Genomic DNA, 13,895 nt, shown 5'->3' with positions numbered 1-13,895 from the left:
CTTGATTTTATAGTAAATGAATTCAAAAATTTCAAAAAGTTGTATGTACATACGTTACTCGTGAAGTAGATGAATTTTAACAACTTGAATTAGTCGCTTAATGACATTTTGATAAACTTTTAGAGTTGTGCTCATTAATCTTTCTTGGTGAGCACATCACACGGTAACTTTGATCAAAATAGATAGTATCATTATTTTTAAAAAAAATGAGATGAAAAGAGGTAAATAAAAAAATAGATAGAATGCTTAAATTTATTTCTAATAAAATATTTTTTTCTAGTTTAAGAAATTTTATATCTTATTGGCTTTTTTTTTAATGTTTTCTTCTTTTCTCTTTCTCTATTATGGAACAAATTCCGAGTTAAACTTTCAGTCCTGATTCATCCACGTCAGCTTGTTGGATTTGATAACTTCATGAACCATCCTCTAGCAATCTAGTTGCTTTCTCGATGTAGATTTTAAAACTGTATTTCAAAATTGTACTGCTGAGAAACAATGAACGAAAGAAAAAAAAAATAACCACCGTTGAATTACTATCCACATTTCGATTTGAATATAACCACTCCAATTTGAATGTGATCAACATCGCTGAAAACTACCGATCTTTGTCAGTACCAGGGGCGGAGCCGCGGAGGCAAATGAATACAATGGGGGGTTAATTCACCCCCATTTTTTTTTCAAAATCAGACAGATATGGAAAAGTCGTGTAGTTTAGAGTAACTGCTATGAGTAATCTAAATTTGACTCCCATATATTTGTTAACATTTTGCATGCTTGACCTCCATTATTTTTTAAGAAAATAACTGATTATTGTTCTATGTATGTAACTTGGGGACTCAGAGAATTTTTTCTGAAAAAGAATGAGCAACTGACCAATTATTCACGTGGGACTCTCTCCCACTCTCAACTTCTCTATCCCAGCAAATATACCTCAATTTCCTTCTCTTCCAGCGATAGATACAGTACATTTCTCACTTCCATTCTTCAATTTTCTTACTGCACTTAATCTTATATTATATACTTTTTAAAAATATATTAGTAAATTGTACAAGTGGTATTTTATGGATTTTCAAAATTGTTAATGTAAATAAAAAAAAAATTGTTATTGAATTTTTTTAGTATGTATAGTATGTATTTGACCCCCATTTAGTTTAGGGTTTAGGATTCTGATGCATATTATGGGTTGGTTCGTAATACGGATTAATATTTTTGTTCTTAAAATTTTAATGGTGGATCCGAACCGTTCAACATAATCTCCATGTAAATATGTATTTGCAAACCGAATTTTATATTTTTTTTTAGAATTTCTTTTACTACTTTTTAAGCTAGATAGAAAATCACTCGATCTAAAAATTTGAGACCATCTAAAAACAATGATTTTTTTTACTTATCTTAAAAAACAGTAAAAAAATGTAAAAATATAAAATTCTTTCATATGAATATAATGTTGAACAGTTCAAATCAACTGATATAATTTTAAAAATAAAAATATTAATCCGTATTATACATCAAATCGTAATATGCATATTCACGTTTATTTCCTTCCGCTTTCCTTGCTTTTTCTCCGATTTCTCTCTGATGAAGCAAATGAACGGATCCGATCTTACCACTTCGTTTCCTTCCTCTTTCCTTGCTTAATTAACATTCTACGCTATCTGACAATCTATCTCGCATGGGATGCTTCGCTTACCCCATACCATAAGTTATAATTTAGTCCGTTTGATTATGACATGGACGGTAATTAGTTACTCCCACTTACTTTGCTTACTAGTAGTTGCTCTGGAATTATTAATAATTAAAATATTAAACTTGTTATGAATATAGTGGATGGTCCATTCATTTGTAACTCCCAATATTAATCCCCACTACCCCACTACCATTGGAATTTATATCCCACTACTATTTAGAATTCATTTTCATATTTATTATTATAATGGCTTTTCATTTACAATTGGTAGCCTATAAATAGAGGCATTGCAATCTTGTATTGTACACATGAGAAATATATGAATAAGAGATAGTCATTCTTTACATTATCTCCTTCTTGTTTATTCTTGTTTATGCTTGTTTATCTTTATTTCATAACACGTTATCAGCACGAGAGCTCTACTAGTTAAAGATTTGAGGTAATTTTAATAACTTTTATTTTAATTTCATTTATATAAATAATACTTCCTAGTAATTGCTAAATGAAATAAGTTATCAATTTATTTATATTTATTTTGAGATGTTTAGTATGATTCATAGAATTTTATATGAAGTGCATTTTTTTTAATCTTCCCGAAGAAGATTTAAAAGAAAAATCTTCTTGAAGAACATTTATATGATGTATAAATATTGTATAGTGGTTCATATTTTTTTTCTTCAATAATTGAATCTTCTTGAAGAGGATTTCAAGAGATATTACGAAAATTCTCAATTTTATAAAATGCACCGAGCAATTGGCCCGAAGCCATTGTAGCCAATTTATCAACTTTTTCAATTCATATTATTGGCCCGAAGCCAATTCACCTCTAAGGAATTCAATTTAATTGATATCATATTTTTGAATTTTAACATTTATTGAAAATTGGCCCAAAGCCATTCTATCATAGTATTGATTTCAATTTTAAATTGATTAATAAGAAATTGAATTTATTAAAAATTGGCCCGAAGCCATTCTGTCACCATAATTCAACTTTTAAATGTTCATATAATTTTCAATAATTCAATTTTCCGGAAGAAGATTTTAAGAACAATTCTATAATTTTGATCTTCCCGAATAAGATTTTAAGAAATTTTCCTGAAGAAAATTAAAATAAAAGTTCATGTGATGTTCATATTTTTTTTAAAATTTTAATCTTTATGAAGAAGATTTCAAGAAATATAATTGTTCAGGAAGATTTTAAGAAATTTTCCTGAAGAAAATTTCAAGGAATAAGATTTTAGAAAAAAAAAATTTCAAGTAATCTTCCTGAAGAAGATTTATGTGACTAAAAAAAAAATATGAGAAGATTTCAATAAAGTTTATATGATGATGTAATCTTTCCGAAGAAGATTCAAGAAATATTCCGAGTTCATATACTATCTTTTACATTACATTATGTTAATAAAATGGCCCGAAGCCATCTAATTATATTGTTAATGGCCCGAAGCCATATGAATATAAATTATTGTTATATAGACATGGTAATGAAGAAAAAAAACGCATCATTCCACTAGAAGTGAAAAAAATAATCAACAAAATGTATTACCACCAGAAGTGAAAAATAATATGATGGATAACTAGTCATGTGGACAAAATTGAGATTATTATCATGGTGATTATTCCAAAAATACATATTTTCACCAGAAGTGGAAAAATAATGATGAAAATAAAAAGAATATGAGAAAAAGAAAAGTGATGAAATAGCAAACAAGAGAATTCATGCTATCATTGGTCACGTACTTGTCGTACGTCAACGTACCTGTAATACATCAAAAAATAAAAATAAAAATAAAATCATGTTGATCTTTATCAAGGATCATTAAAATTAATCTTCTTTCAGATTATCTTTTTATCTCCTCTGAGTCAAATTGCTTTCAAAGGTCATGTAATTTTTTTTAACCATCTCTCTTTATTAAAAGGATACCACTTATATATACTTATTTGGAAAGATAATTGATCTATCTTTAATTATTAGTTTTATGAATATGTGGGTACTTTTGAAAAAAAAAATCAGTTATATGAGGCCATCAAAAGACACGTATTGTTATACACCCTATAAATGCTAGTTCCATATCATCACACACAAATAACACAATTGTTATTATTATTATACAACATATATTACCATGCTATGTATGCCACATAGATACTTTTCATGAAGCATAAAAAAAATACTCAAATTGATACTAGAATACTACTCTTACAAATTAATTTTGTTAAATTTTGTTGTTCTTCGAAAGATTTGATAATAATTTTTAGTAATAACTCATTTAAAGTCATCAGTTTTCAAACATGATGTACATTAAAATGCACACATTATACTTGACAAGGTCATTTTAATTTTTTTTTTCTTTCTAAATTTATTCCTTAAAAATTAATGAGGGTAAGAATAAAGAAAAGGTAATTACAATTGTTATTATTATTTTTGTAATATTGATTGAAACTTCCAGAAGAGCTATTTTGTTGTTACATGGAGGAATACAAATTTATATTTATGATGTATTATATTATTGTAAGTCTCAAAGAAATTTATTAAGATTTAAGAATATCCGCTGAAATGGAAATTATGCTGAGACAAATAAAGTTGAATATATGCTTATTGAAAACAAATTGCATATCTTTTCCTCTGACTTGTACTACACATATATTAGTGCAATTGAAACACATGTTATTGTAAACCAGAAGTTTACATACAAGAATATATTTATAGTTTGGCATGACCGGTTGGACCATTCCGGATCAATAGTGATGCGAAAAATAATAGAACATTCATCAAAGAACTAGAAGATTCTTTAATCTGATGATTTTTTTTTATGTTGGTTTTATTTCTAGAACGTATACAATATGATATTTGTGGAACATTATATCCAACATGTGAACCATTTGAAAATATTATGATTTTAATTGATGCATCAACAAGATGGTCACATGTATATTTATTATCAAATCGCAACCTGGCGTTTGCGAAATTACTTGCTCAATAGATTTGATTAAAGAGCATAATTTTATGATTATTCAATTATGAAAATACGTCTAGACAATATCGAAATTAATGTTGAACATCCTGTAGATGTTCGTATATAAAAAGAAGATATAATATTTTACATACAACAAAATTAATTCGCATCATGCCAACTAGCTATTATAAAGCTTTCCCTTATAATTGGTTTTTGGTCACATACCTAATATTTTCCATATAAGAATTTTTGAATGTGCGGTATATGTTATAATTGCTCCACCACAATGCACTAAAATGGGATATCAAAGAAAGTTGGGAATTTATATTGAATTTGAATCTCCATATATAATAGAGTATCTAGAACCATTGATGGGAGATTAATTAATGGCTAATTTTGCCGGTTGTGATTTTAATGAATAAAAATTCCCAACCTTAGGGGGAGAAAACTATCAGCTGAAAAAAATATATTAGTATGAATTATTATTGTTTTATTTTGATCCTCGTACTAAAGAATGTGAACTAAATGTTCAAAGATAATTCATTTGAAAATGTTAGTGAATCAATTGCCAGACACATTCACAGACTCAAAGAAAGTGACCAAATCACATGTACCAGCTGCTAATGCTCCAATTAAAGTTGGTGTCCCTGTTGGACAGACTAATTATAACACGCATAAAGCGTGGAAAAGCAATCGGTTCCAAAGATTAAAAATATAAAAATCCTCGAAAAATAAAAGGAGCAAAGAATGAAAATGGTTAAGTCGAGGATATGATAATTTCAAATAAAACTCCAGAAGAGAATAAAATTATAAGTAATATTGGAGTTCCAGCAGAAACTCAAGTATCTGAAATTCATGAAAATAATGAGATCTCGATAAATTATATCATGAATGAAATAAGATGGAACCGAGATGAAATTGATATCAATAATATTTTTGTATATAATATAGCGCTAAACATAATAAATATTGAGGATCATGACTAGAAATCTATTAAAGAATGTCGACAAAGAAATGATTGGCCACAAATATAATGGTGCAATTGAGGTAGAGTTAAACTCTCTTGAAAAATGAAAATTTTTTGGACATGTAGTCCTTGTACCTCAAGGTATAAAACTAGTAGGATATAAATGAATATTTATGAGAAAATAAAATGGAAAAGGTGAAATTTTGAGATATACTCACCTGTGGTGGATGCAACAACTTTTTGATATATAATTAGTCTGGCAGTCCATGAAGGACTTAATTTGCACCTAATGGATGTTGTTACAGCCTATTTAAATGGCTCGCTTGATAATGATATTTATATGAAAATCTCTGAAAGATTTAAGATGCCTGAAGCATGTAATTTAGGTTCTCGAGAACATTATTTAGTTAAATTGAATAAATATTTATATCGATTAAAGCAATATGGACGCATATGCTATAATCGTTTAAGTGAATATTTATTGAAACATGGATATAAGAATGATACGACCTATCCATGTATTTTCTTAAAAAGATATAGAAATTATTTTGTTATAATTGCAGTTTATGTTGACGATCTAAGTATCATTGGAACTCCTGAAGAGCTTCCAAAATAATAAATTATTTAAATGAAGAATTTGAGATGAAAGATCTAGGAAGAACAAAATTTTGCATTGGATTGCAAATTGAACATTTAAAAATGATATTTTTATGCATCAAGAAAATTATATTGCAAGAGTGCTGAAATAATTTTATATGGATAAATAACATTCATTAAGCACTATGATGGTTGTAAGATCATTAGATGTGAATAAAGATCATTTAGACCTCGAGAAAATGATGAAGAACTATTTAGTCCTGAAGTACCATATCTTAGTGCAATATGAGCACTTATCTTGATGGGCATACAATACATGATATATCATTTATAGCAAATTTATTAGCAAGATATATTTCTTCTATCACACAAAGATATTGACATATAAATAAAAATATATTTCGCTACCTATGAGAAAATTTAGCAATACACAAAAGCAAGTCAAGTATGTGTTTGGTTAAGATCTGTGATTCAACACATTCGTCAGACATGTAGATTGTCTTTTAAAGAAATGATCCCGAAGATCATATATGAATATAATATTATATGTATTGCTCAATGAAAGGAATGATACATTAAAGGAGATAGAACGAAACATATTTCATCAAAATTCTTTTTCACATATGATCTCCAAAAGGAAAATACTATTAATGTTCAGCAAACCCGTTCAAGTGAAAATCTAGCAGATTTATTCACTAAGGCGCTCCCTACTACAATATTCAAAAAACTAGTTCATAATATTGGAGTTCGCCGACTTAAAGATCTTGTCATGAGGGGGAGTTAATACGCATTAAAAGAATAATGTACTCTTTTTCCTTCACTAGGTTTTTATCCCATAGGGTTTTTCCTAGTAAGGTTTTAATGAGGCATATTCTTATGTAATGGACATCTAAGGGGGAGTGTTATGAATATAGTGGATAGTCCATTCATTTGTAACTCCTAATATTAATCCCCACTACCCCACTACCATTGGAATTTATATCCCACTACTATTTAGAATTCATTTTCATATTTATTATTGTAATGACTTTTCATTTACAATTAGTAGCCTATAAATAGAGACATTGCAATATTGTATTGTACACATGAGAAATATATGAATAAGAGATAGTCATTCTTTACATTATATCCTTCTTATTTATTCTTGTTTATCTTTATTTCATAACAAAACTAAATCTATCCCCAATTTTCAGTTCCTCTCAGTCACGGCTAAATCATTAAACAACGAATTTGTGTCCTCTGAGTAAACTGTAGGACCCACTCAAGTCAATTATTATATATGGAAATAAATCATATAAAACCTTATCAGATCCAGTTTTTATCTCTCCTCTAACCAGCCTCCTCCTCCTCTCTCTCTCTTCCTCCTCAACCAAGGCATCTCCCATCCCAACTCAAGTAATCTTTCTTAAAATTAATTCAGCTTCTATTCTTTAATTTTTCATTTTTAATTGGGTTCAGATGCGTTTTATTAATTGGTTATTTGGAGGGGGGGGGGGTGGTTCTTATTTTATTCTCTTTTAGAAAGATTCGAGATTTGAATCAGAGAATAGTTGGATCATTTGGAGATTTCTGTTTCCTTATTGAAAGAGCTCGTATTTTGGTTTTGGAATATTTCAGGATTTTTGCTTTCTGTTAATTTAGCTAAATAAAGTTCGTTAGTGAGGTATGCTAGTAGTAGATTTTGCTTCTAATTTGAGCTACCTAGTTTGGTTAATCGGGATTTTTTTATCTGATGACTTAATTAAGTTATTTTGGTAGTTCACAGTTTATTTATGCCTTGGAAGATTACAACTGGATCCCTACAATTCATGAATATAAGCAACCGAGATTCTTTTTAAATGTTAGCAAATTATTAATCCCTAGTTCCCTACCAGGACAGTTTAATAATCGATCTTTGTTTTTCATTTTAAATAAAAAAATTATAGGATAAACATTTCACTTAAAAACTACTGCGGTATCAGTGCTGACACGTGATTGTACCAGTACCTTACCAGACAGTATCTTCTCTCATGATACTTGATGACTAATTATGGCTTTTCTTGGTTAAAATAAGGTATATGCTTATATACTAAATCAAAATGGAAAAGTCAAATAAAGTAGGTAGAAGAAATCCATTAGCAACATACAACCTGGTATGTGGTACCTGACCAAACTGACAATTGTGTTTCAGTTTTTTTGTAATAGAAACTGAAACCTATAAGAAAATGAATCAATTGCCTAAACAGCAAATGAAATCAATCATCATTACTGGTTCAACGTCTGGATACTACTGAGTATATTTCAATGCTTTGTAATATACTATTTTTTTTTATATGCAGATTGGGATAAAACACATCCTGTATTTGGAACAAAAAATAAATTGGAGAGAGAAACAATCAAATTTCAAAATAACTTACTATGTCAATCATCAATCAGTCCCACTGGTGCTACCAGTGTCGACAACGTGTTCGGCCACGTGGCCGTGACATGGTGTGCCCAAACTGTGACTCTGGCTTCATTCTTGAGCTGGATGACATCGACTCTGTCATGGGCCGTTTTGTTGGTGCGGGTATGGATCCTGATTTCCATCTTGACCCACGTTTGGGCCTGATGGAGGCCATCTCCACCATGATGCGCCAGGGGGGCATGATTGGTATTTCCCGTGAGACTGATCTCAGAACCCGACCCAGAATCTTCTCAGACTTGGAGATGGAGTTTGGGTCTGGCCCATGGCTCCTCTTTCGGGGCCAGCTCCCTCGCCACATTCCCGATTCTCATTGGATGCAGCGAGCCGACATAGCTGATTATTTTGTGGGGCCTGGGTTGGATGACCTCATTGAACAGCTGTCGCAAAGTGATAGACGTGGCCCACCCCCAGCCTCAGAATCTTCAATTCAAGCAATGCCATGTGTGAAAATAAATCGGATGCACTTAAATGGGGATTCGCATTGTCCTGTTTGTAAAGAGAAATTTGAACTGGAGATGGAAGCAAGAGAGATGCCATGTAAGCATATGTACCATTCGGAGTGTATTGTGCCTTGGCTGGAACAGCACAACTCATGCCCAGTCTGCAGATTTGAATTACCAGTTCAGGGATCAGTTGCATCGGCCAGTTGTTCGAGGACAGAGGGTAGTGGAAGGAGTAATAGTAGCAGTGGTCGAACAAGGCGCAGGAATCTGTTGTCTTACCTGTGGCCTTTTCGTTCGTCCAGATCAAATAGATCACGTTGAATTTGATGGTATAATGAAGGGGCATCATGGCATGACATGTTTGTTTTCGTGTAGTTTTCTCAGGGTACTTTTTTTGGTTCAGCTCTTATTATCAGTGAATTAAGGTGGTAATTTCTATAATGCTGCATAAAATTACTGTTGATATTACTATGATAACTATATATATTGCTGTTGGTGTAGCTGATTGGCAGGTTGCTTTATTCTTATTGAAAATCTCTAGTTAAAGAGTTCCATATTATTTCAGTTAATATTATCTTGCCTCAAGTTTTGGCAAATGACAACAATATAGAACTTGGTGTTAAAATCATTTTATCCCATGCTTGCCAGTATTTACTTACCTGGAACTGAAAGCATTGGATTTTGCAGTATTTCCTTTTCAAATATTTTAATGTGGGAGCACTCTTATGTGATTTTTATCCGATGCTGGTTGCGCTATATACTTTCAGCTATCTTATTTTTTTTGGTGAGAGACAGAATTCTGAACTTTTAAAATTTCAATATCTTTAAAAAACTCTGATTCAGATTTTAAAAATGCGACCTCCTACACAGAAAAAAACATTATCCTTTGCTACTAGAACATAGGTCGATTTTTGTAAATTTCATATCTTTAATTAATAATACTTGGATAGATGAATTCACCTATTTTTGTGTAATAAAATGTGAATTCATAAATAGTTTCATGCAGGGGCAGGGATAGAATTTTTTTGAATGGGGGTCATTTTTTTTTAAAATAAGAATGGTGAGTGAGAGAGAAATAATATAAAATAAGAAGTGTCACATGCGATCTTCTGATTTTTTTTAATTAAAAAAATTTAATTAAAAAAGTTCTAAAATAAAGAAATCTCTCAAATTATACACAAATCATTCTTTTTTATAAAAATGGAGATCGATAGTATAAAATTTCACAAAAAAAAAAATATGAGGGTCAATTTCTTGTACATGTAGCATTTTACTATAAATTACAGAACAAAAATCTACTTTATTACTAGTTTTTGAAAAAAAAAAAATGGGGGTCAAGCAGTGCCCGTGTTAAGGATAAGAAAAATAGAAATATACATTCCTTAAAAATGAAAGTAGAAAATATGCTTGAACTTCGTAACACAATTGCGGATATTTATGCATAAAACACAGGTAAACCTGTAGATGTTATACAGAAGGATCTGAAAAGAGACTATTTTATGTCGGCAACAAAAGCTCAAGATCATGGTATTATTGATTGCATAATAAAATCCAAAAAAGAAAATGAAATAAAACCTAAGTGATATGAGTAATGAAATCTATTTCAAAATTTCTTTTTTGAATATGGAGTATTCCATATTCATAATTGACCACATTCCACACTACTACCTCTGCCTCTAATTTCATGCATGACAAATTAAATTCACATGTGACACTACATTTAATGCTCATTAGTTTCTATATTTATTAAAAAAAAAAGAGGATGGTACAAATAAATTGTCTGGAATCTGGATGGTTTAGTCGATAGCTTCATACAGAAAAGACTCAAGCATGAGTCACAATGTCACATTACCCATGCATACTTCCTTCGTATCTTTTTGTATCTTCCTATTTTCAAATACTATTCCTCTTTTCTAGTTCATCCAACTAATGGATCTGTCCATGCAAGTTCATTTAAAAACTTCCAGATGAAAAAATATCGGATCAGGTTATATAAATCATAATCTGATTCAACCTGACTTATTTCGGATTATACATTTATACTAGATCTTTATGTGACCCATTTGTCTATCGAGTCAGGTCGGTCGGATTGATCCGTCAAAGAAGGATAGAGAGAAATAGGAAGAAAGGAAAGAGGATGTAGTACAGTTGATTATAAAATTATTTTAAAATTGTAGATTATGCAAAGATTGAGAGTTCGATTTTTTTTTACGACTTCACAACTTCTGCAAAAATTTTAAAAAAAAAATGAAATAGGAAGAAAGGGACAGCCCCCCAATAATTTTTTGTTTTATTTTATTGTCCTTACTAAATAAAATTACAAAATACTTATTTATTTAACCTTTTCAATATCAATATTCTAGTTCCACCTCTATCGTTAGGTCAGGTCAGCCTTTGTTATCCCTAAATTAATAGAAAATAATGATTTTCAAAAGATGTTGGATTGAGCTCCAACAAACATAATATAATAATAAAGGAGTAGACCTGTAGAACTAAGGTGTTTCTAAGTTCATTAAATTTCTTTGTAAACTCAACTTAAAATTTATCGGATTGATTTTAAATAACGAATCTGAATCGTTGAAATTCATCTATATCTTACGAGTGATGCGTTACATACCAAAAAAAAAAAAAAAAATTCAAATTAATTTTCAAAAATCTGAATCGGTAATTTTGTTTCATATTGTGTACTTTTGGAGATATATATATATATATACAGCAAGTGGCATAGCTGATTGCTTGCTTTTCGTTACGTCCTTTGAATAGGTTAGCAACTTAGCATTAATGGTTTGAACTTTAAAGAGAATAATAGCACATGGAGTCCCCATGTGTGATGTGGCCATGTGGCATGTGCATGTCAGTTAATCCAGGTATCGATTTAGCATTTCAGCATTTCCTAAAATGTACAAAAAAATCAATTAACGCATTATGGATTCTTTTAATATCGTGCAGCTGAGATTCTTTTTGTTTGGGAAATTCCGAAACCCAAAGATTTTAAGAACTTTCCTCGATTGGTAGCCATTAGAATGTTGTCATGTGTGTCATTTTACCGTTTCATAAGTGAATTACCAGTTGATCTGATCTGACTTGTGAGTAGTTTGGGAGGAATTTGCTTTCTTTTGAATTAGCTTAATTCAGCGTTTCAGTTTTTGCTGTTTGGATTGATAGTGATTAGTGTGTGCATGGTGATGCTGATAGGCGTGCTCCTATGGAGTTGTAAATATTCTGATTATTCTGTTTCAGTACATATCTGGAAGCAGCTGCCATCATTTCTAAAAAAAAAAAAAAAAAAAAGATGGACTTGATGGTAAAAACTGTTGGATCTTAATCTAATATTGAACATATATGTAATATAATTATGAATTGTATGTTGTCATACATGATTGTCACAATTAAGTTATTAGACAATCAATGTATTTAATAGAGTGTGATTCATGAATGTGTAGAATAATTTAGACAAATTTTAAATTATTGATAGACTGATTCTGAAATTTGAAATTCAGAAAAGTACATTTTCAGATGTTAGAAAACTGCCTTTGTAGAGGACTATGCAAACCACACGGATATCAATGTGATCGCACAGCTTTTGATGCGATAACACGATTCTTGATGTGATAGCACATTATATCTTTTTTCAATTGGCAGACAACCATAAATGTTATTCTATATAGGGATTGGCCGCTACATTTTGACAACCAGATTTACTCACCGTCATGCTCTGATCAAGATAAAAACTCTATGTTTCGAACTCCGACTAAGTCTGATCGAGATGTGTTTTTGGAATTAAGTTAGATAACTCGTTGAACTAATACACTTCAAATTACACTATGTCCATGACTTGTCAACGGCTCTTCTCACATTTTGTCTTTAATTTTCAAAAAAAATCATTAGAGAACTAAAGAACTTTATCTTTCCAATTTTGTTTTTTTTTTTTATGGTTGAAGATAATTTACCGACAATAGATATATTGATACAAAAAAAATTAATTACAAACGCCTAAAATACTACAACATGCTCAACTCTCCTATTTATACAATGAGGTTAGTATCTCTTAGAACATAAAACAATAAACCTGGATTTGTCTGATTTCGTTTAACAATTGGCTCTCCAAGACTCAATTTCTAATGTGTATCAATTTGAGACGATGAACCGGTCTCCTTTTATTAGAGAAAAATATTTTGTTCCTCTCCTATCAAATAACGTTCCAGAGGATCTCATTTTGAGGTCATTAGTCTTCCTGTTTCCAGCCACACCTGTTATATATGCTTCCCACCGCACCTAGAGATGTTGTAATGTACCAACAAGTCCCATCAAAATCTGACCGAATACATCCCACATAATATGATCCCTTGTCTCTATTAGATCGGTCTCGCATAAATGACATCCTGTTTGTATTGTACCACCTCTTGTTAGCAATGTCTGTTTAGTCAGGATTTTTTCGTCCAACATTAACCACATAAAAACCCTCACTTTTTGTGGTACCTTAATTTTTCAGAGATGCTTTTGAGTGAGAGAAAATACCACCATTATGCATCATCCTGTATGGCGATGCACATGAGCTAGAAATCACCTGACAGTGTCCATCTTCATTTCTTTTGTCCGTTCACCATCTCTACTGAGCATTGATAGAAGGAACGGTTAATGGCCAAATTGTTAACGAAGAATAAGGATGTTTCGGCTCTTCTCTGTTCAACTGACCAGCCAAGGTTAGCCCATACAACGACCTTATAGCCATTGCCCATAAGCACTGTGATATGTTTTCAAGTGCCCATATCCATTTGGTCAAGAGTGCATCATTCTC

General features: G+C 30.9%; 1 protein-coding gene across 6 annotated transcripts; it reads left to right on the top strand.

The window, feature by feature from the left end:
• The first annotated feature begins 7,521 nt into the window (after positions 1 to 7,521).
• LOC144565298 (E3 ubiquitin-protein ligase RZF1-like) lies at positions 7,522 to 9,597 on the top strand. Of its 6 annotated transcripts, none has more exons than XM_078315011.1 (3): positions 7,530 to 7,603; positions 7,967 to 8,048; positions 8,527 to 9,597. In XM_078315011.1, exon 3 carries the CDS (start codon positions 8,606 to 8,608, stop codon positions 9,416 to 9,418), a length of 813 nt encoding a protein of 270 aa, XP_078171137.1. In that variant the 5' UTR covers positions 7,530 to 7,603; positions 7,967 to 8,048; positions 8,527 to 8,605; the 3' UTR covers positions 9,419 to 9,597. The 6 variants fall into 6 exon arrangements, with proteins under 6 accessions (XP_078171140.1, XP_078171137.1, XP_078171138.1 ...); XM_078315012.1 differs by having other exon boundaries at positions 7,535 to 7,603; positions 7,974 to 8,048; XM_078315015.1 differs by having other exon boundaries at positions 7,555 to 7,603; positions 7,974 to 8,261.
• Positions 9,598 to 13,895: the final 4,298 nt, after the last annotated feature.

This window comes from Carex rostrata, chromosome 14 (assembly GCF_964058835.1).
Source record: "Carex rostrata chromosome 14, lpCarRost1.2, whole genome shotgun sequence".
Lineage (NCBI taxonomy): Eukaryota > Viridiplantae > Streptophyta > Magnoliopsida > Poales > Cyperaceae > Carex > Carex rostrata.
The sequence above is the reverse complement of the archived record's forward strand: the minus strand, read 5'-3'. Positions and strand labels throughout refer to the sequence as shown.